Below are 22,620 nucleotides of genomic sequence, written 5' to 3'. Positions count from 1 at the left end.
GCTGAGTGGAAAAGGCATCCTGGCTTGTATATGCCATAGTGTGGCCAGCAGGACTGGGTTGTCAAGCATTGAACAGGATACCCAGGGCAGTGTTTGAGTCACCAACCCCAGAATTATGTAAGAGAGGTGCAGCTGTGGCACTCAGGGACGTGGTTTAGTTGTGGGCTTGGCAGTGCTGGGTTAATGTTTGGACTCAAGGACCACAAAGGGCTTTTCCAACTGCAACAATTTTATGATTATTTAGATACTACACTGAGAAGGGAAGAATGAGTTGTGAGAAGAGAGCAGGTGGTGACCTTTGTGCAGGTTCACATGAAGGTTATGAGGTCCTGCACCTGTGACTGGAGTGCAGATAGGATTGCGTCCAGCATTTGCAGTGTCAGACTGTAATGCTCAGCACAGTGTCTAATCCCACCTTTCTTCCTCAGGGAACTGGTTTTATTTGGGGCTTTTGGTCGTTGATCAGAGACACCAATACCTTCCAGTGTCCTCACACTCTTGGTCCAAAGGGAATAGATCACTTGGAAAATATGTCAAATTTACTTCTTGCAATGTCTTGTAAAATTAGTAAAGATCATGAAAGGTGTATCTATTCCATCTGAATTTGGGTTGTTTTCATATAGGAGCGTTATTTATATGTGTCGCTCTGAGACTCACAATCAGCAGAGGAAGGCACAGTTACCATTGTTAATTCAGAAGGGTGAGGATTTTTATGTTTTTTTTTTAATGTGTCTCATTTCTTTAACTCTTAACTCTTTCAAAAATCCAGTCTGAATTCCTGTGGGGACAGATAATTGAGAGGACTTGACTTATCAGCTAAATCTCATCAGTTTACTTCTATCAGCCCCTTGCAACACAAAGAATGGCAGCCTACCACAAATGAACATCCATGTTTCTCCTTCCTTAAAGGAATGAACCACACTGCCCAATGTGAATGGTACCTGATCCTGTCCCTCAGGCACTGCATTAGGGCTCTGGTCCACATGCCAAGATCTCTGAACAATGCAGATACTCAGACTCTGAAGTGCTTCACGCTCATGTCCAAGAGAACTCTTTATTATGTTTACATAGAGCATGAGCAATGTGGAAAACACCAGAAATTCTGCATCAGTGGCTTGGTTTTTGGACAGCAGTGGAAATGGCGATGCAGCTGCTCACGTTGTGGCTGTATATCGAGGTGTGCAGTGTGCCATGAGGAGCCAAAGCTTTGCGCTTCTGACTGGGAAGCGCCCACCTCTGGCACGTTCACTGCTTGCTCCTCTTGTGCCACAGTTAGGTGCTGAGCTCTCAGCTTTTCCTCAATTTCACTTGGAACTTGCAGTTGTAGTACCTTGGAACTTGAAATTTTAGTACAAAAGTACAGCTTTTGAAACCAATCCTACTAATCCACAAGACTGTTCCCATTCCTTCTCCTCCCCTTCCTCCCAATCCCATCCCAACTCATCCCATCCCCCATGCTCCCACCAACACATGCCTCCTTCCCCTCCCTCTCACCCCGGTCACACAGCAAATGTCCTGATGCTGCAGTTCCAAGCCATGTGTCCGCCCCAGCCTATGTGATCCAATGGTCTCTGACCAGGTCCCTTTGTTCAGACGTTCATACAAAACACACAATAGGAAAAAAACAAAACAAAAGGAGCCAGACACAAGAGGGAGACACACTGCTGGGCTCCAGCTCTGGCCTCTGAGCCCTTCCACTAAGCTCCACAGCACTAGGCTCTTGGGGTACCTCCTTTCACACTCAAGGCTGCAGGTCCCAAGTTTTCCAAGGTGCATAGGAAAAGGAAGAAAGGAAGTAAACTACAAGCCTGTTTCTGTTTTAGGTTCCCCCCAACCCCTTTCCCTCAAGCCAATGGCTGCTGGAGGATATTCTTGACTCCGACAGGTTTTTTCCCGTCTTCCAGTGAGACCCTGCCTGGGGACCAGGTTCACTGTAAGTCACTGGTTCCTCTCTGGAACGTGGGCAATGGGTTTGGCAGCGAGGGGAGGGAGCGGAACACGTTGTGGGGGGACGACAGGCTTTTGTCTCACAGCAGGTGGGGGGGGAAGATGTCAAGGAAGGCGAGAGAAAAGAGCCAAGGGAAGCCGGTCAAGCTGGCCCTCTGCTTGGTGTTTGTACTCATAACTTCTCCTTGGGGTTGCTTCAGCGTGCCAGCGCCGGCCCGTTGTTCAGTCACCTCTCGCAGCCCTGCTGAGAAAAAGCACGTGGCGGGGTGCTTCCGGCTGCTTCATCCTCTGGCTGGCTGCCCTCGTGCCCGCCGGCGATCTCAGAGTCGCAGTCAAGCGCCTCATAGATGGTCGGCAGCGTGGTCTGCTGGCTGAGGCGCTTGCGCAGGCCCACCAGCAGCGGCTGCGGCATGGACGAGACGTCCACGTTGTTGCCGAGGTCGACCCAGGCCAGGCAAGGGAACTTGTTCATGTCCTTCATGGTGTCAGTCAGCTCCTTCATGGTCGCCCGCGTCAGCCGGTTGCCGTTGAGGGACAGGTGAGTGAGCTTGGGGAGCGCCCAGAGGAAGGGCAGCAGCAGGCGCACCATGTCATCGTTCAGCTCCGTGAAGCTCAGGTCCACCGAGGTCAGGCGGTCCCCGTTGTTCTGCAGGTAGTAGGCCATGCGGTGGACATCCCGCATGGTCAGGGGGATCCCTGACAAATCCATGGAGTCCTGGCTCACCTTCTTCTGCAGGCTGGTCTTCAGGCTGATGGTGGAGAATAGGGGAGATAACAAGAGAGATCATTAAGGTTTAAGCATCATTAAGGGAAGTGCTCCCATCCATCTCACCCAAGTGAGAGAGCATTTGGGACAGAGAGAACTCATTAACAACATGGGCTGGAATGTTAAGGAAAGGGTTAACAGAGCTCACTGGGGAAACAAGCATTTGCACCATACCTCAGGGCAGACTGTTCTGGGGCTTTGCCATGTATTTTCAGCACTTACACAAAAACTTTGCCAGAACTGGCTCAACACAGGTTGCTAAAGTCTCTCCCACTAGCAGATGTCAAAGGGTTTGTCTGTATGTGTCCATACAGGCGCTCATGCATAGAAAGCAAAAATAACCAAGGCAAGCACACTTTCCAAAAGCACTGGTTTACTTTGTGTGGGGGCTGTTTGTGAGCTGCCTCTCCAGGTAAATGCCGAGGTCTGTGCTACAGAGGACAGCCGTGTCAAATGTCTGAGAATTGGATGTTTCATCAGGAAAACAATAGATAGGCAAACTGCACTCCAGGAATGGATTTACTGTGTGTCCCTTTAAAAGCCTTCACAAGCAGCACTTAGTCAGTAAGCAGCACCACTGGCTGCCTATTTGGGTCTCTGTGGTCAGCAGATCATCTGGGATCTGCTGCAGCTATGAGGAGGTAGGGAGGGCATAAGGGTGCTAAGAGATGGCTTCAGCCATTTCTTTTATTGTCTGTCTGGCCAAGGGAGTGAGGAGGAGATAGGAAAGCTGTGTTGTGAGGCTGCTGGGTTTGCAAAGGGAACGGGGTGTGGAGCTTAATGATGGACTGTGGGTTTGTAATAGTGTTGTAAGTGGGAACTGTGGGGCTACAGGACCTGCTGGGAGTGCGTTGCAAAATTGAGTAGAAACATGCTGGTGTAACATAGGAGAACCTAATCCCTTTGTGTAAATTGTGTTAATCTTGCTGCTCTTTCGGACACGTTTTGCCTTAAGGACATGGGAGCCCTAGTAGGACCCCCCCCCAGTCATGTGCTCAGGGGGTCATGTAAGTGCCTTGTTGAGTTTGGGAGGATCAGGGTGGGTTAAGCATTAACCACCACTTTGAAGGTCCCCACTCTTCCTATCTGGCTCTCTGTAGTGTCCTGCACACCTGTGGCACAGCCAGTCCCTGAAAGCAATGGGTACATGGGGACATGCAATCTCCTCGGAGGAGGCTACAGCACCGCAGGAGCTCCCGTGCCAGGTGAGAATGTCCCCACAAGCCTCAGAATTGCCAGGCTCTGCTGGAGCTGTGCAGAGGATGTGGCACTGCCTCTCTAGCTTTGCTTTACATATGCAGTTCATGGCATCCTAGAAATTTCAGCCCTTAATAATCCCCTGTAAATATGTGTTGACACAAGTGAGTTAATGTGCACCAGTGCAGCCAACAGCCCTTTGTGGACATATTCAACACTGGCACAAACCTGCAGCTGCACTTCCTTGTAGAAGCGTGAGGCAGAAAGACCTCGTGGCCTGCCCTGTCAATTCTTAAGCCCACAAATTCCTGTCCTTGGTTTAGCAGTACTTTGCTCAGGCTACTTCCATGGGTCCTTGTATTTCCCATGGGAATTCACTGTGCAAGGCTGAAACCATATCTGCAAGCATGCATTTGTATTAATGAGCTCTCATGGCAGGGAGCTTGTAACAGCAAGAATTAACTTCTGTTCAGACCTGAAGTATTACAAGTAAAATGTATTACTTACTAAATATTTACACATCAGATGACCCACACTACACCTCAGTGGATCACAGGGGTAAGGGGAGCAGTGCTTGTCTGTCCTGTCAAACAGCAGGGACTGATGTACTGGGGAATTATAATTGGTCTGAGCACACAAGAGAGGTCTCCAAAGGGCCTTGAAGATGGTACTTGAAATCCCTCCACCATCTGGGCCCCAGAGATGGGACTGTGAAAAATTAATCCACCACACGGCTTGTAGCAGCAGTGCAGTTCCTTTACCTGCTGCAGCAGCAGGTGTGAACTGTGCATGCTGTGGTCTGGGTGGCACTGAGCAAGTCTCCCTTCTGCTAATCCAAGACATGCTTGAGATCAGCCCAGGCTTCTGGGAGCTATATTTCTTCAACTCTCTTGAAAAACAATGTGTGTGTTTTGGTATAGGTTGTCACCAATCACTGGCAGTAGTGTAGCACAATCTACCATAAAAGGGGGTTCAATTTATCAGGGACCAGTCTTGAAGCTGGAAACATCTCAGGTTTCCCCTATCACAAGGGTTATCCTTTTAGTCATGCTAGATATTTTATCTGGGTGTTTGATCTGGAGTACTTGTTCCAGGAGAGCAGAGCATCCAATGCACAGTGCAGGTGTGCATTTATATGTGTCAAGCGAAATAGGGAGAAATTAAATGGAGTGTGAACCTGAGTCCACAGGGTAACTGTCCCCTGCATCCACAAGGGGCTGGTACAAGAGATACAGCAGCCTTCTCTGGCCTAAAGGGGTTTAGAATAAGATTTTTTGGGAATGTGGGGAATACAGGATAAACAAGCATAGAAACAAGCCTGTAACTACTTCAGTGCCCTTTGTGTATGAACACAGCCTGTGGCTCCTGGAAATTCTCCCAGTGCTGTCAAGCCGTGGCAGATCCTGGCTGGGTGGGGGACACAGAAAGGAGACATGAGCACAGGGGCACGCTCCCCAACCCTAAGCCTTGTCTCTGTCTGTGCAAAGCCTCCTCAGATGTTCCTTTTTACAAAGCTCCAGGGCAGGAGCCTAGTTTGGAGTGGGGATGGGAACCAGGCTGGAGCGGGGACCACTGGAGGGCACGTCTGAGCCGGCGCCGCTCCGCTGCCGGCCCACAGCATCCAGGTGCTCTTTTCCTGTCTGCCTGCAGCAGCTTTCTTAAAAGGGACAAGTTTGAAGGGCTCTTGGGGTCCCCTTTGGAGCGACTTGGCTCTGAGTGCAGACAGTGATGACTGAAGGGAAATGTCTGAAAGACAAATGCAATGTGCTCGTCTGTCTCTGCCCGTTGAGCCTCCCCTCCCCTCCTGTGGCTGCTGTGTGGAGACTGCAGTAATAAGTCACAGATCGTGCTCTCACCACAACAGGTACCTTCTGCTGCTCTCCCAGCACCGAGCCAATACCCCAAGGAGGCTTTAATCAAGCAGACAAATTATCTTCCCATAATTGATTCTCCAGACTGGACTGCTCCTGGGTGAATGTACATAAACCCTCCTGTCCTGTGCCAGAGCCCGCCCTCCCTTCTTTGCTGGCTTGTTTTTCTTTCCTTTCCTGTGTTTTTTGCTGCTTCCTTTTGCCCTCATTGCTGTACCTGCCAGGGTGACTCTGGGCCTCCTGTCTCAGGACTGGGGGCTCCCTCCGGTGTTTAAGGTGTTCTCTTGCCTATAAAAATGCCATTTATAGGGATGTGTTTGTAGGAGCCTCATCCTGGTGGACACAGCCCTATGTTGCAGCCAGGCCCTCAGCTCTCTGGTAAGTGCTGAAGCATGAGATACAACACCCCAAGCATGCTGTGAACCCTGGCAGCCTCCTCCTCGCCTCCCTGGTGCTTCTGTGCTGCTCCAAGAGGCACAACTAAACCCCATCTCTAGGGCAAGGCATAGAATAGCTACCCACTCTCTCTATTGCTTTAGAGGAAAATGGGTCTGCAGTCAGAAATGGGTCAAGGAGAAGTAGGTAGATGCTTTACTCTGAATTATCTGACACTTGGCATTTTTTGGAGGTCTGTTAAGCTCTATTTCTTGGGAGGAGAGGGGCATGATATACAGGGCACCAATCTTTCAGTCACTTGTGCAGCAGCTGAGAAAACACTAGGTTTATTTCCAGGGAAATGGGTCATGTATTATCCCCTAATTTCTGCACTTGAAACAGGCTTTAAGATTGCTTCAGCTGCAGAAGGCTTTTTTTCTTTTGTGTGAGATACAACAGCTACTTAGCAACGTGGCTCTTGATGCCCGTGGGACTTGTGGACAGAGGCTGCAGAGCACTGGGGGCTGGATTAACCTCCTGCTTCTGCAACTGGTGCTCAGGGCACATTTGTAATTGTGAGGATTTGCATCTAACAAGGATCTGGACCCTGGATGCAGGGCAGCAGACTGTGTTTGTATTATCTGCAGCAAGCCGGGAGAGGAAACAACCCCCCACTCCCTCAAATGCTGGAGAAATGGTTTGCAAGTGGGAAATTCTTGGGAACTTTGAGCAAGAACAAGGGCAATCAACAGCCCAGCCCCTACTGCCTGCCTGTGGAGGCAGCATCCAGTGAGGAATGGTGCTGGCCAGAGTCCTGTTTATAAAGGATCAGCACCCTGCTTGCAACCCTTATCCACCCCTGCTGAGGGATGGGAGCTCTTTGAGGTACTTGTCCTTGCTTCTCATGTGAAAGGTTTTACTTTGCATTGTTCCTGACTTCCTTCTTGGGGTCTGGCCTTTCTCCCATGGACAAGGAGGCAGTCTTCCTCCCACCTTCACTGCCACTTATCCCTTCCCTGGGTGCCAACTCTGCTCTTTAGCAGGCATTACCAGCAGTCCCTAGGCTGCACTTTGAGCCTGGCTATGGGAGATCCACACTGGATCAGTCCAGACAGGGCAGGGGCCTGAGAGACATGTGGGTGTCTGGAAAAAAAAAAATCTTCTCAGTGAGAAATGTGGGCTGGGAAAGAGGTGAAACCATATTGTGCCTCCCCAGGCTTTATTTTGGCATAAAAATCTTCCTCTTTTCATTAACACCCAGTCAGTGTTCCAGCCTCTTGGGAAAAGCTAGCATAAGCAAATACAGAGCTGTCTTGAAATGGGACAATTAGGAGATCTGAAATTAATTGCTAGTTGTTTGTCTCCAGCTCCTGTCCCAAGAGAATTAACCCTTAGGCCATCTTCCAGGTCCTTCTCTGAGTCCATAAAGCTGCAGGCTCAGCATGTTTGTATTCTTTTATTAGCACTGAATCCCATCAACTTCTTGCTCATCAGCTAAATTCTTTGGTGGCTGCTTGGAAGGGGTTAATGGCTCCTGAGTGTTGCCCTGTTGGGACTTGTAGCAGTCACAGCGGTGTCTGGCCTCTTTTTAGCTTTGAGGGAGCTTGTTCAGCCCAAGAATGTTGAAGTTCCTGGAGTTTCAGCTCATTTCCTTGTCTCCATGCTATGGAGAAAGTCTGTGAGGAGATTTGCAGTAAGAGTCAGATAGAATTTTGGTAATGAGGGGTGCTCACTACTTCATGCCTATTGTTCTGGAGAATTACCAGCTTTCTACCACTCTGCCTTTTATTTTTACATTAAATTTGTCTCCAAATATAAAACTTTGCTGCTGCCAGAAATTCCCATTAGTGTGTATCCCCTCTGTCATTAACAGGCACTGCCAGTAGTGGCTAATTAGCCATGAGTCAGGTATCTCAGCTGCTCTTTCTTGCACAGAACCTCAGGCATGTCTGGATGGCTTCCCTGCTTTGAGCAGTGATTTAGGGGATGGATTCTGAGCTTTTTAATGGCCTACTTAGCATAATCTGCTTGCTTTGCTTCCCCAGTGGCACAGGGTGCTGCTGTGCAGGGTTGGCTTTAGCTGCCTCTAATGCAACATGAAAAGGGAAAGAGAAGCCTCAAAAGTACTGACCCAGACTAGCCCAGCCCCAGCTGATGCGAGGCTGAGCCTGTACCTGCTGTGAGGATGGAGGCAGTGCACAGATAGGCCACTTCCTTGAGAAGTGCCTTAGTCACATCTCCATCCTTGTGCCCAAGCTCTTTTGTCCAGATGTGGAGAGGAGGCAGAGGTATCCTTTCTCCTGTCTCACTCCCTCTGCAGCTGGGGTGGGACATGGAAATCAATCTGTAGCTGTTGATGCAGCTGAGAGCCTCTCTCTTCCTGCCTCTGCTGTCACTTTGTCCTTGAAAGTGTGTTCAAGACAGCTGTGAACCCTTGGCCTCCCTCCTGCTGCTACTTGATCTGTCCAAAGCCTCAGGTTGTTTCCCTTCATTATTTAGGCCTCTCCTAGCAAAGCAGGGAATGCCTCCTTGCTGTAAATATCATGTATTGACCCATGTCCTTGTCAGACCTTCAACTGGGTAAGAATCACAAAGGCACAAGTTCTCTGCTGATTGCTTTTAACTACCACCTTCCACCCAGCCTCTGTTATTTCACTCACTGTCTCTCCACCAAAGTGTCCTGCTTCTCTTGCCTGCCAGTCTTGGCCTTTTCACTCCTGACTGTGGCAGGGCAGTGTCGAGCTGCTGGGTGACCCTTTCTGCCACCTCCAACAGCCATTCCAAATGTATGGGCTCTTGATGCTGCTGGGAACTCTCCTCAGGGGGATGTTTGGGATGCTTTGCACTGTAAGATGAGGCCACAATTCCTGCCTCCATCCACAACTCATCCAGCACCTCATGTCTGTCCATCTGCCATCTCTGTGAGCAGCAGCTTCTTGGAAACAGTGTGTGGGGCAGTTCCTGTACTCCCATATGATGTTTGCCATGTGGCTTTAGTTAACTGACTTGGCTTCCTCTCACTAGAGCAGGAATGATGGTGCCTGTTTACCCTGTTGCATAAGGGTGACACGAAGCTGTAGTTAATATTCTCCTCATGCCATGTGAAGGCTGGGATCTCATCTGCTAGAACCGTCAGCCTCAGTGCTGAGTGATGTTTTCAAGGAAAGAAAAAAAAGATGTGAAGCCCTTTAGAGCTCTTTCCTTGAAGTCCTCTAGACACAAGTGCTTTCACTGCATTTTAAAAGTGCACCTAATGCTGCAATGTCTGGCCAATGAACATTATAATACAATAACAGAAAGGGAGCAATAAACCCAGAAGGGATATTCTGCTCTCCACCCACTTTGGATTAGCCATGATGAAATTCACTCAGATGAGCAAAGTAAAGCTGTGGTGAGATTTGTGAAAAGGAAAGGCTATATACTTGTGGTGTGGGAGTTAACTCCATACACACAACTGCCTTTGCTCTTCCAGAACAGGCCACTGTGTGAAAAATCTGGGGGGTTTTTGTCACAATTATAGAGCTGTGTCTACTGCCTGCCTGCTTTGTGGATTCAGGTTTGATCCTTTGCACTCAGGAAAGGAAGTAGTTACACTCAAGTAGCCAGCTCTGGGGATGAAGCAAGTGGAAGATACATTAAGGTTCCCTGACAGGGCCTTGCCAAGACACTTCAGTTGTAATCCAGAGCTTCCTAATCACAGTACCAGACTGTGATCCAGCTCTCCAGAAAAAGGCAGTCTTCACCTGATACCCTTCTCCTCTCTGCTCTGAACTGCAGCCCAGTGTGTCTGGCCTCAAAAAATAATACACCCTCTGCATCCCTCCCTGTTCTGGCAGCAGATGGTGACAGTTTTCCTGAATTCAGCATGGCAAGGGGTCCCAAGAATTCTGAAAACAAGAATTAATAACATCTAAAGGTTCCGCATCTGTCAAAATGCCACAGAAGTGACACTGATAGCCTGAAAGGTCTATGTCTGTATAAAGGAGCATTTCTTAATCCGTTACTCTTTACACACTAAACTTCAATTTAATGAGAAAGTGAAGCTGGAGTTATACAACACTCCAGGATGTATTCTGCTCATTAAGTGGGAGTGATCTATACAACTGTAAAATGGTGCTAAAACTAAATTTCCTCTAGGATATAAAGGACTGAAAATTGTGTAGTAGTTATGCTAGTCCCTGCTGCAAAAAAATGCTGCAGAAATCTTATCCTCCAGCTTTTGAGCTTTCAATTTTAAAACCCCCAGAGTAAATCTGCAAGAGCTTATCTTCCTAGTTTGGTTAGGCAGCCAACCCAAGTAGGGCAGAGCCAGTGGGGTGCAGGCTGTTGGCTGCAAACCTGAAACAGGATTTTGCAGGAAAGGAGCTCCTTCTTTTCAGTGTGGCAAACTTGCCTGAGTATCACCAGGGCAGCTGAAATAGCCTCTTTGGGTGACTGCACAGCTGGGGACTGCAACCCTTCCTTGTACAAGGCATACAGCCACTCCAAAGAACCCACAAGCACAGATGCAGAGGGCAAGTTGCCTCCCAGCTTCACCTTCAGCACTTTAGTCACCACAGAAACCAGACAGAGCCTGGGCTGGATGTCTCCTGCTCCCTCCAGCTGCTGTTGCATTGAGTCCATGGACCCACAATGAGCTTTCTCCTTCCACATTTCTGTATGGACTGCCTGTGGATTGAAACAGCAGTGCTTGAAGAAATGTCTCTTATCTTTTTTGCTTCACCAGCTCATGGGTGGCTCAGGTGTTTACCTGCTGGATGTGGGTCCCACTGAGAGTAGCTGGGGATGTAAATGCTGTTAGTTTGTTTGTGACCCACTGGTTTGGCAGTGGGGACAAACACCTGGTGCGTTGTCCAACTCCAGTATTGCAGTAACACATCTCCATCACAGCCCAAATGTAATTAAAACCTGGCAGATGCTCCAAGCTCTCTGTGTGGCTGGGTTTGCTAATTATCTCCTGGACCCATCTAACATGCTGCAGAAAGTAGAAATTGCATTTCAGAGAACAAGGGAGTCCAGCATCAGCTCTCTGAAAGCCAGATGCCAGAGCCCAGGAGGCTGCAAAAGCAGAGGAGAATTTGGTTTCTGAATGTGGTCTCCATGCACAGATTCCTCCCTGCTGTCCTTAACCCCCACTAGATTTTAGAAATTGCTTCAAAGTATTGCTGCTACACCCATGCTCTGTGCAGGATCTAAAGAGCAGGAAGGGTGCAAGCCAAGGGCACAGGGTTTGAGACAGACACTATAGTAAAATACTCCCACTAGCAGACAGAGGGAAGTGCAGAATTTGGATCATGTAAAAGCAGCCTGCCTAAACAAACTTATGCCTTGGTATCTCCAAATGAAGCAGCTATTTCTTGCCTTCCTGCTACTGGCAACACCCATTTTCTTGCAGCGGCCTCAGATGCCAACTCTGCAGGCGTCTTTTGCTGCAGTCTGCAAACCATTTCATCTCCACACTTAAAAGAGAAAGCTCTACTGTTAAATATTTCATCAAAATTAATTTGTGCCTTATGTAACACATTGTAACTGGGTGTGGTAGCCAGGCAGTGCAGCTCACTTTAGACCTGTATTTCCCCCCGTTACACATTGCCTTGTTGTCCTCTCCCTACTTGTGCTCACAGATGTTCTGTACCTGGCCAATCCCTGGGGCCTGACCCTCTGTGTGGGGTGCTCACTGGCCCCAGAGCTCTTCCTCTGGCCACAAACCTCCTCTCTGTTCTTACTAAGTGATGGGTTTTCAGCAGTTGCAGTCCCCTGCTGTCCCCAAGGCTGTGCGGTCACAGGGAGCACTTCCAGTTTGACTCTTCATCCTGAAGTCCAGCTGGAGGTTTGCTTGCAAGCAGGAACTTGGAGTCCTGAACTTCTCTTTAAACTTATCTTGGGAGAGGACAGGGATGAGGTCAGAACTGCCATCTATATCCTGCATCTCCAGTATTCTGCAGGATCCTACAGGGAAAATGTCATTGAGTGGGACTGGAAAAGGACTCACTCAGCTCTGGAAGCTCAGTCTTGTTCTGTGCTGTGGTTGCCACCTGCGAAGCAGCACAAAGAGTCCTGCCCTGTGGGGTGAGAGCACTGGGAGTGCTCAGCTTCTGGCAAAGTGGGGCTACAGGTGCAACAGACAGATGGCTTGGAAATCATGGCATTAGGGATTTTATTCCTTAAGATGCACTGGGAACCTGCCTCTGAGTCAGAATAAAAGGTATGATGGAAATGACAATTCTCACGGGGGATTTTAAGTTGCTGGCACGCACATCAAAGACCAAAAGCATCAGAAAAGCCCAAGGCCATTCTCAGAGTGCTGCTGATTTTGCATTTCTTTTTATCCAATCCTACATTTATTACTGTGAATCTAATGGGGATGACATGAGCTCTTTTCTTAGTCACTTCTCTGTCTTTTCTTCAGCAGTGGTGATCTGTGTCACAGGAACAGGGTGTGCTCCAAGAAAATGGGAAGAGGAGGGTTGGATTTAAAAGACATGGGGATTGCTCTTTAGCTGGGCAAGTGGCAAGGAAGGAACAATGTAGGTGTCAGAATACACTTCCAGTAGTAAAAAGCAGCTGCCATCCAGTAGCTGTTAGTGACCAACATGCTCTGAGTTGGGTTCTCTGTGCTTCTGCACCATCCCAGGGCCCTCTCCAGGTGCTGGCAGAGAAGTGGGAGGTAACAAGGATGGTCACCTCTCTGCCAGCCACCCCAGAGTGGTTCCTGCTGAATGGAGTGATCAGCTGCCAGTAGTGCCTTGTAATGGGACACTTCTCCCACTGTCAGGGAAGCTTTGAACTGGGACAGGGTGTGATGCAGAGCTGGGAACAGCTCTGTTTGGCACATGGGTGTTTTTGCAGGCTGGCAGCCCTGGCCATGCTCCTGGGGCCAAACACCCTGCAGGCCCTGCAGGAGGGCTCTGTGTGCTGTGCACTCGGGGGGATTGATTTCAGTGCACTTCAGAGGGGGTGAGGAACTGTAACACCACACAGAAAGGAGCAAATGGCAAGACACATCAAAGAGAAGGCTGCTGGGGTTTCAGAAGAGGCTGCACTGCAGCTGCTGTGCACTGTTTTCAGTCCTGCCTCTCTCTGAGGAGGGTAGTGGTGGCATGTGGTATTCACATGCACTCTGAACAGAGAGACTTAGCTTTCTCAGGATTTCTCCTGAGAGAAGCTGTGAGAGAAACAGAGACAAGAGAATGAAAACAATTCTTATCTCATTCGCTGCTTCTGTGTTTGTACCCATGTACATAGTATGGAGATTGTTTACCCAAGGTGATTACTTTATTAGATTTTGGTGGTGTTTTAGATTCATTGACCAATTAGATCTATGTTTAGACTCAGGAGAGAGTCACGAGTTAGTTAAGTTAGTGATAGTTCTTGTTAGTGTAATATAGTGTAATATAGTTATAGTATAATATAGCTTAATAAAGTAATTAATATTCTAAAATCATTAGAGTCCTACACATCATTCTTCCCAAGTGTCAAGGATCACTTTTACTATAGTGGCAGGCTGGGATGGTGCTTGGCTGCAGCACCTTTGCCCAGGCAGATCCTGCTCTGTGCCCATCCCAGGGTCCCTGCCAGGTTCTTACCACACTTGGGACTTCCTGCGGGGCATCCCGTGCCGGTGCCACTTCGAGTGCGGGGTCAGGTGGTAAATCAGCTGCCTGCAGATCCTGTCTGAGGATTTCCAGGGGTCATATTCCTGAAAGCAAAGGGACAGCTTAGATTGCCTGTGCCATAGTAGAACATGAAAAAAGGAGCAGGGCAGAGGAAGATGGGAAAGAAATAAAGATGGCAGTGGAGCAGGGTCATGTATGTAAGGGAGCAGATGAAGAAACAATGAGAGAGGAATGGTGAGAAGGCCTGAGATGCCTCTGCCACAGGCCAGCTCCTCCTGGGGTGGAGGAGGAGCAGGAGGAGTTCTGCACTGCCAGGAAGAACCCCAGCCCAGCCAGCACGTTCCTGCCTAGAGCAGGGCTAAAATTTCACATCCTAGCCAGGAACAAGTGAAACTCAGAAGAGGGGATCATTTTCTAGGGCTGTGGCAGGGGTGACTGACAATGCTCTGTTGCTGCCAACTCCTTGTGTTACAGGACAGTACTAAATTTCTATTAATTACCTTGTTGCTGTGCTTCCCCAGACTCTGTCTCTGGACTATCTGGTACCCTGGTGTGGAAAGGTCAGTACCTGGCACCCTTGCCCCATCCCCAAGGTGCCTCTTGCTCCTCCTGCAGTAGCACACTGATTCCACGACCTCCTGTGCTCTAGCTGGGAGATGTCAGGACAGGGAACTTCGGCTACTTCTCCACAGTCCATCTCACTTCCTTGCAGTCCACTCTGCTACTGGAGGTTTGAATTTGGGAGCTTCCAATGCCAGCAGTTCCCTCCTGCCCCTGCACTAACTCATCAGGAAAAGAAGGCACCCACATGGTTGCTGCCTGCCTGGGTTATTTTTGCACATGTTCTTTAGTGCCATGACTTGGAACAGAACCTCTTCCTCTGCGGAAGCAGAATGGCAAGTGGCAGCTGCTGAAGGCTGGGACTTCTGCCTTCTTTACTGCATTTTCCAATTACTGACATTCACCTGCATTCCCACCCCTCAGCCCTCCAGCCATGGTACCACATGTGCATTGAGGGATTTGATAGGTGAACACCCAGCAAAGCTGTCAGGGAATGCACTGATTTATTCCTTCCTGTGAGCAGTAAAAGCACTGCACTGGAGGCCAACAGCTGCTCTGTGACTCTGCTCAGCAGTCCCTGAACCAGCTGAGCTCCCCAGGGATGTACTGCCAGCATGTGGCAGTTCTCCTGTGCCAAGGGGAGAGGGATCCCAGCCTTCTGCTCAGCTGAGCATCCCCTGATCCCCACCCCAGCTTTCCTAGGAATCAAGGGACTGGCCCATGCCTTTGGCTTAGGTGCCTTGTTCCAGACTCCTGTTGTGCTGGCAGGGCTGCAGCTGGCACTCTGCTGTCACCTACAACAGCAAACCTCTCCAAGTGGGTGCACGTGCACACCAGGCTCCAGTACAGCAGCTGGCACAAAGCCCTGTGTGTGACTGTTAGCTCACAGCTGAGAGTTACCCTCCTGTTCTTTCCTGTGTCCTCACTGATTTAATTTCCACTGACAGACTGGGAATTGCACCCAGCCTGCTTGCCTGTAATGCAGTTACACCCACCAGATGCTCAGCCAGGGTCAGAGAGGGGACGTGGCCTGGCATTGTTCTGGGAAGGTGCTGCTGCTGTAGGTACTGAATTTCTACAGGCACTTAATTAAACCTCTGTTGGCTTTGAAGGGCAACTCAGGTACTCAACATTTTCCTTAGGAATGGGGAAAACAATTTCTTATGAATGGTATGTGTGTCAGTGCATCCATAAGGCGTGAAACTAGAGTGGGGGGATAAGCAGATGTATAAAAATGGTAATGTGTTATCTGCCAAACACATGGGTACTGATCAGAGCAAGATCCCCTCCTGCTGCCTGCCCTGAGGGGCACTGCACAGCACGGGCTTGGAGATGGCCTGGTAGAACAGCTGGGGATGAGGTCAAGTCAAGTGTGGTTAAAGAGATACCACTGCTACAACCCAGCCCTTCCTTCAAATGCTTGCATGAATTACACAGACATTACCCTTGGAAAGGTTTTTTTTCCAGGCTGCGCTGCAGCCTAATAATGATGATTAAACTTTGGCTAAATGTGGTTTGTCTATTGAGACATGACTGGTTAATTGTTATCAGTGAGCCTCAGGAGATGGCAGAACAAGGTTAGAAATGCCACTAATCTGCACCAGGCATTTGGTGTATTCCCTGGGGCACTGCTGCTTGCTCTGAGCTGTGTGTACTTAATATCTCCCTTTGAATAAAGAAATTCACTCTACTCCTCTCCTTATAAAGCAAACATGACACTTGCTAAGCCTAAAGAGCAAATGGGTATATTGCAAATTCAGGTGTCTGTGGTGGCAAAAGGTAACAGAAGTAGATGCTGGTTGCTGCAGTGGGACTGGGACATCTGTGATGTTTGTCTGTTCTCAGCCCTGCCTTTCTGTCTCTGCTCTCCTCATCCTCTGGAGGAAAGTGCTGGAGCATGCAGGGATACTGTGCACATAACACATTTACTTCCTGAATCCCCAGTGGCAATATATTCCTGCAGCACCATTCTCTACAGGGAACTCTGAGAGTTTATGGGGGAAAATAATGCTGGGTTGAGGCAGTTACATATGGCAAAGGGCTCAGGAAGAGAGAGATGGTTTTTCTGCAGAGATCTCTGCTCTCCTCTGCAGCTCCATGAGCCCCCCATGAGCTCTAGTTGCTTTGAACCCCTGTGATATCACTGATTGTGGCTCTCTGCCATGTCACTAAGTTTGCTATGGGCAATAAGTAGTTACAAAAACTAATTACAGAAAGTAATTTCCTAATATCTGTGCACATAGCCATCTCCTCCTTCAGCTGTATTCATGTTCTGAGGTAGTTTAAACTGATTTCTACAGAAATATGCCCCACAATCCATATGCTGCCACTTCCAGGGCCACTCTGCCTGGCTCTGAAGGACTGACTGCAGCATCAGCTGCCCTAATAGGGCTCTCTGCATCAGCGCTGTGCCACAAAGCATTCACTGAGCTGAGGGAGAATTCACCTTTTTGGGACATTGTAGGTCTCTAGCAAGGCTCATCAGCAGGTCATGGGAGATGGGATCCACCAAGTTGAGGAAAGTTGCATTTTTGTAGAGCACTTCATTGAGAAATGTTCCTTCCAGTCCTAGGTCCTACAACAAAAACAGACAGTCAGGCACACAGGCTTCCTCAGAGCTATATTCAAGCGATATTCTGAAACCAGAAAGTAAATCTGATGTGGTGCCACCTGGATGCCCAGTACAGAAAATTATCCAGCAGAGGTGAAGCAGCCATGTCTGACCCAGCATTAGTGTGCTGGGGGGTGCAGGCAGCCAGAGAGCTGAATAGATGCAGTGCTAATTTGAGCTAGTCCACCTTATATCCACCTACCACAGGAAGGTGAGAATTTTATCATTTCCAGGCTGGCTGGAGCCTGGAGAGAATTAACTTCAGAGACACACAGTTTTGTCAGCCTCTATGTGTGAATCTGCTGAAGAAGCCAAGCAGGAAGGCTGGCTCTAAAGCTGCTTCTCCAATCTCAGCTTTTCTGGAAGGATCAGGCCTTTCTCAGGTATTTAGATGCTGCCATACACCCTGGTGCTGGCTGGCTGAGCAGAAGTCCTGCCCACCTGTATGAGTTTAGCTGTGCTGTGAATTTCTCAGTAAGAACTAAGCACTGGCAGGATGGGTGCAATGGGAAATTTAGAGGTGGCTTTACACCACAGTCAGAGGAACTCCTCTTCCATCTTCCACAGTGTGAGTTAGGGCAACATCTGTGGTCCATGCATCTGTGTGGACCAGGGGATGGGGCAGCTTTGGAGGAAACCTCAGCATCTCTGGGAACAAAAAGCCTTCCCATGGCCAGATGGATAATACTGCAAAGAACTAAGCTGTTTCTTGCTGAGAGGAAAGCAAAGAGCTAATATATTGACACAGTTATTACAGTCAGAAGGTACCACAGAGCTGTGAAAAACAAACAAAATTTTAAAAAAATGTGAGAAAGAGAGATCACATATTCACATGAAAGTGCCTCATGGGCAAAAAAAAAAATACCCTAGGAGTAGAAATGTAGAACAGAAAAACTCCCTAGCAGGGATAGTGCTGGGTTTGATTCAGTTGATAAGGAGGGCTCAGCTAAGGGAGGAAACAAGTCTTTTCCCCATTCTCTATGTAGCTGACAGGAGAAATGAATAAGCAAATGGGTGCCCCATATGTTCACACTGCTCTACTGAGTGTGTGTTTCAGGCATCACCCAGTGACTGAGAGCTAAAAAAAAAAATGGAGTGAGAGGGGAAAAAAAGTTGGATGTATGCACATACATCACCAACAGGGACAGAGCCATAGCTGGTAGAGGTTTGGGATCTTAACTCCAAGCATCAATCAAAGCCAGTGCTGCATCCTGCTCTGGATATGCTGGATTGAGCAGAAAGCACAATCCCAAAGAGACCCTGGCTAGAGACACAGGGAGGGAGAATAAATGAAATACTTTACAGCCCATCACTCAGTGCACACAAATGACACCCGTAAGCAGGCAAGGAACCCAAGCAGTGGATCAGTCCTGAAGGACAGACAGCCACAGCTGGATATGGGCCAGGAGCCTACCAAGGCATCATGCCAGTGTGTCCCTTAGCCATAAGGCTTCAGGGAAATGGAGCCTCCCACACCAAGTGTAATGTGCACAGATGCAGAAAGCTGCCGTGAGGATGACATGGCTGGGCATGCAGCAGTGGATGTCAGAGCAGTAATTAAACTCCCCCAGTTGGAACTATACCATTAAGATGAATCTGCATTCCCATTATAAATCCTGCCTGCGAGGGTTTTGTAAGTAATATAGCTGTAAATATTCACTTCACATTGATATTCCATAAATTCTTAGCCCAGAGGCATTTTTCAGCTCATCTTGCTTATTTCCCTCTTTCCCTCCCTCTCTCTGTCATTTCTTGGAAAATTTTGTACCACCTAAAAGGTGGCTGCAGACAGAAGAATATTATAACTCTTGCCAGTTCAGTTGGCTTAGTGCTGTTGTCTTAAAAATGACACTTTGCCATCTTCTCAGCACAGGGACAACAGATTATACCAGACTTTTTGCTGGTGTAAGTCTAATGTCTCCCTGGGCTTCAGCTGAGTGATGCCCACCTAGATCAGCAGGAAAGCTGATCTGGCTTCTGCTGGTGGGCATTTCTGGGGTAGATGCTGTGCAGTGGAGCTGTCCAAGTGCTCATGTACAAAGCACACATGCACCTGCAGTTTGCAGCTGTTCTCCATGCAGTCTTCTGAAATGCTGGGATCTCACATCTCTGTTAGTGGATCTTCTTCTGCCTGCCTTGCTTGCTTTACATTGTCACACCCTCTGAACATCCTAGGAACAGTCTGCAGCCTTTTGAAATAGCAGACCACAGGTGAAATACCCCTGGCAGGTACATCAGCAGGGTACACCTGCAGGGCTGGGCATGGGAGGTGTGTGCTGGGAGCACAGGAGGCACACATGGGATCCCATGTCCTCCAGTCTGGCTGAGCTGTCTGCTCACCTGAGCAGGCTGCAATTGTAGTCCCACCATTTCTCTGCCTTCCCTGGGGTGTTTGCACCCTGGCCCAAGGCACAGTGATGAGCTGTGGTGTTAATATCCTCCCTGTCCACTAGAGTGAACAAGGTATTTCTCTTTTTACAGGTAACAAACAGACCCTCACCTGGGACACATTAACCCGTGACTCCCGAGAGCGTGACACTGCCAAGGTAAGGAGGGACACGCTGGGGACCAAGCTGAGGGGTGAACATCTGTGGAAAATCTGTGAGTTAGGAAAAAAGGCTGATCTGAAGCTGACACTGGACACGTGAGAAGGGCTGGTGGTGATTACATGACCCCAGACTGGGTTTCAGCTGGAGGTGTGGTACATGTTAGTGGTATAAACCCTCTGTCTCTGAAACCTCTGAGTGCTCAATGAACCAGAGGCTTTGGGGTGTTGCTGGATGGGTCCCATCTTGCTTGGCAGAAGAGGGTGTGATTACAGGATGCATGTCCCAGTGCTCTCTCGTGAGCAGATGGGCAGACACTCACTGTTTCAACATGGCCAGGCAGAGATGGGGACCAGGAATACCATGGGGAACTGGAAAGGCAGCATGCAAAACGTGAACGTTCAGGACATGGTAATTCTCAAGCGCAGATGTGGAGAAGCCAAGTGTTTAACTGATCCTGAAAGGAGCTTAGAAATGACCCTCCATTCCATATAGCCCTGTGACTTAGCACTCCAACCCTGTCTGTTCACAGATGGACCTTCTGGAGACCTCCAGGGTCTGTGGAGGCTTTCAGTACTTCAGGCTCCAGGAGAGGTGCTGAGCACTACAGAAAATGACATTCTGTAGTTCTGGCCTCTGGCACACCCTTGTAAAGTCTGTTCATGTTACATTGTCACATCCATGAAGTGAGTGGTTGCCTCTCCTTCTTCACAAGCTTCTTGCAATAGTGCCCCTCCAAAGCTGCCTTTGAAATCTTACTCAACCCTTGTCTGCCATAGTGGTGCACACATAGAGGTTCTCTGCTGTGAGTTTATCTGTCTACATGGGTGGCAAGAAGAGTGAGGTGCAGGTAACAATCTCCAAGTGAATACTAAAGTAGTGGACAGGAAAAGCAGAGAGGTAATTTTTGGTCCTGCGAATTCTTACCTGTGAGTGTGTAACTTCCTGCTAGCCCAGGGCAGTGAGCACCACTGTCTGATGTGTTGTAAAACCCTGGAACTGCAGAGCAGACAGGGCTGTCCATGCAGCTCCCTGCAGCTGGTGGTGTGGGTGAACGAGCATCCAGTGAGCCAGTCCCTGCTTCATGAATTGCACTCACACCCAAAGGCCACTTGCTACCAAGGCAAGAATTAATGTATGTCCCCAAGATGAAGTTAGATGATCGTTATCTAATGAAGCAACATGATAAGCTGATAACAAACTGATGGTGTTTGATGTCAACATCAGAGGTGGGCTTTGCCCCCTGTGCTACCAGAGCTGCCTGCAGTTTGGGGCAGCTGAGTTTGGCTGGAAAGTGATGGTAGCAGTGAGCACAGGAGGAGATGGCTCTGTTCCAGCAGCAGGGCTCTGTCCTCAGCATCAGTTTGGCACCACAGTGTCTGCACACTGGCTTTTCTGTTCCTGAATGGCGGCAGACTGAAACATGCTCTCACTGATACACTGACCCCTTTACCTCTCTTCTCAGACTCGATCGTCCCAGAGGTGCCCTCCAAAACCATTTTGGGTTTCCCAGACCAGTCTGGCTGAGTGGCCATAATGGGATGTGGTGGCAGTGGGGCGGCAGTGGCTTTTTTCTGGAGAGACATCAATCCTGAGCACACCCGCGGGCTGGCATGGGGGGGTGCGGATGAGCACAGCCCAGGCTCGGACCCCCCTTCCCCAGCGTGCAGCACAGTCCCGCTCGCAGCTCCCTCCCAGCCCCTCCAGTCGCGCCTCTCGCCCAGGCTGCGGGTCGGGGAGGTGGCTGGTGCCGCCCGGCGCGGTGGGAAAGGACCGGGCAGGAGCGGCGCCAGGCAGCACAAAGAGCCCCGGCAAGGAGCGCCGCGCACCCCAGCGCCGGGCGGGGAGCCCCGGCCCCGCGGCTCCCGAGCCAGAGCGGCCCCGGCCCCGCACGGCCCCTTTGTCCCCGCCCCGCCCCGGCCGCAGGTACCTTCCTGAGCAGGCGGAGGATGTGCACGGCGTGCTCCCGCTTGTGCTCCCGGATGGTGGCCTGGATCTCCCGCAGCCAGCCCACCCGCCGCACGTAGGGAGCGGGCGAGGCTTTCCGCAGCACCCCGGGCAGCTTCTGCGGGTGCAGGAGCAGCGAGGAGAGGTGGAAGTCGCCCCGGCCGCTCTCCAGCCTGCCGGGGCAGGGCTCCTCGCCGCTCTCCTCCTCCAGGCTGCTCTGCCGGCTCAGCCGGGAGCCCATGGCCGCGCTCCGGACCGGCCGGGCTCCGGGCTCCGGGCCGGGGAAGGCGGAGGGAAGGCGGAGGGAAGGCAGGGGAAGGCAGGGGAAGGCTGGGGAAAGCAGGGGAAGGCAGGGGAAGGCAGGGAAGGCAGGGGAAGGCAGGGAAGGCAGGGGAAGGCAGGGGAAGGCGGGGGGTCCGCCCCGCCCGGCCGGCCCCGCCCCGGCTCCCCGCGCTCCCGACGCTGCCGCGGGAGCAGCGCCCCGGGGCTCCGTGCTCGGCACCCGCCTCCCCGGCGGCCGGGCAGCCCCGCTGCCTCTGCGCCCCAGGCGCCTCCTCCTCCCGGGCTTCTTCTGCCGGGAGATGCTCGGTGGGGAAGACAAAGAGAGACGCGGATGCTGCCGAGACTGCTCCTTCCACCCAGGCATTTTGGGGAGCTATTTTATTCCTGGACAAACTCTTTGAACATCGCAAAAGGTTGTCTAGATTAATAGTAGTTCAAAACACACCATCTGCGGGGACTGCTTCTGTGGGCTGTGTTTTGTCTGCTGTTGGACCCAGAGGAGGTGTTTTACTAATTTAGAAAGTGGCAGGAATTTTGCCCACCACCCGTCATCTGTAACTGATAGTACGATGCTGGCACTGTTCCTCACCTGCTGTGGGTAGAACTGTTTTCTTTGTATGCCTTCTTCCCTCCTCCAGCAGTGCACTGCAAGTTTAGCACATGCTTTTCCTCAGACAAAATCACTGCCATCCAACAGGATGGGAAAAAGCAAAGCCTGGATCCCATCTCCAGCCACCAAGATCTTGCAGGCACCTCAGTCATGCTCCCAGCATAACCAGTGGCTCAGCCTGACCTACTTTTTGGAATTGGAGCCATAAGCTGACTTCTGTTCAGGACTATCACCACAGTGAGCCCAGGTGCCCATGGCAGACTGTGAGTCCTGCAGGCAGAGCAGGTGTCT

At 50.1% G+C, this 22,620-nt stretch overlaps 1 protein-coding gene across 1 annotated transcript; it reads right to left on the bottom strand.

The window, feature by feature from the left end:
* Nucleotides 1–1,025: 1,025 nt before the first annotated feature.
* On the bottom strand, nt 1,026–21,895 carry LRRC75B (leucine rich repeat containing 75B). The gene is made up of 4 exons (XM_021549852.3): nt 21,421–21,895; nt 16,780–16,908; nt 13,743–13,855; nt 1,026–2,696 (listed from the first exon to the last, which is right to left on the bottom strand). The coding sequence occupies exons 1-4, from the start codon at nt 21,676–21,678 to the stop codon at nt 2,174–2,176; spliced, it is 1,023 nt and encodes a 340-aa protein (XP_021405527.1). The 5' UTR covers nt 21,679–21,895; the 3' UTR covers nt 1,026–2,173.
* Nucleotides 21,896–22,620: the final 725 nt, after the last annotated feature.

This window comes from Lonchura striata, chromosome 18 (genome assembly GCF_046129695.1).
Source record: "Lonchura striata isolate bLonStr1 chromosome 18, bLonStr1.mat, whole genome shotgun sequence".
Lineage (NCBI taxonomy): Eukaryota > Metazoa > Chordata > Aves > Passeriformes > Estrildidae > Lonchura > Lonchura striata.
Note: the sequence above shows the minus strand (reverse complement) of the source record. Positions and strands in the feature narration are given on the sequence as shown.

What these genes read in the sequence shown, in the direction of transcription:
- LRRC75B (XM_021549852.3), bottom strand. Translation starts at nt 21,678, where the DNA reads ATGGGCTCCCGGCTGAGCCGGCAGAGCAGCCTGGAGGAGGAGAGCGGC. An exon ending in ACCTACAATGTCCCAAAAAG is followed by an intron (nt 13,856 to 16,779) that starts GTGAATTCTCCC and finishes CTTTGCTTTCAG; the next exon opens with GAATATGACCCCTGGAAATC. An exon ending in CGCAGGAAGTCCCAAGTGTG is followed by an intron (nt 2,697 to 13,742) that starts GTAAGAACCTGG and finishes CTCCACCATCAG; the next exon opens with CCTGAAGACCAGCCTGCAGA.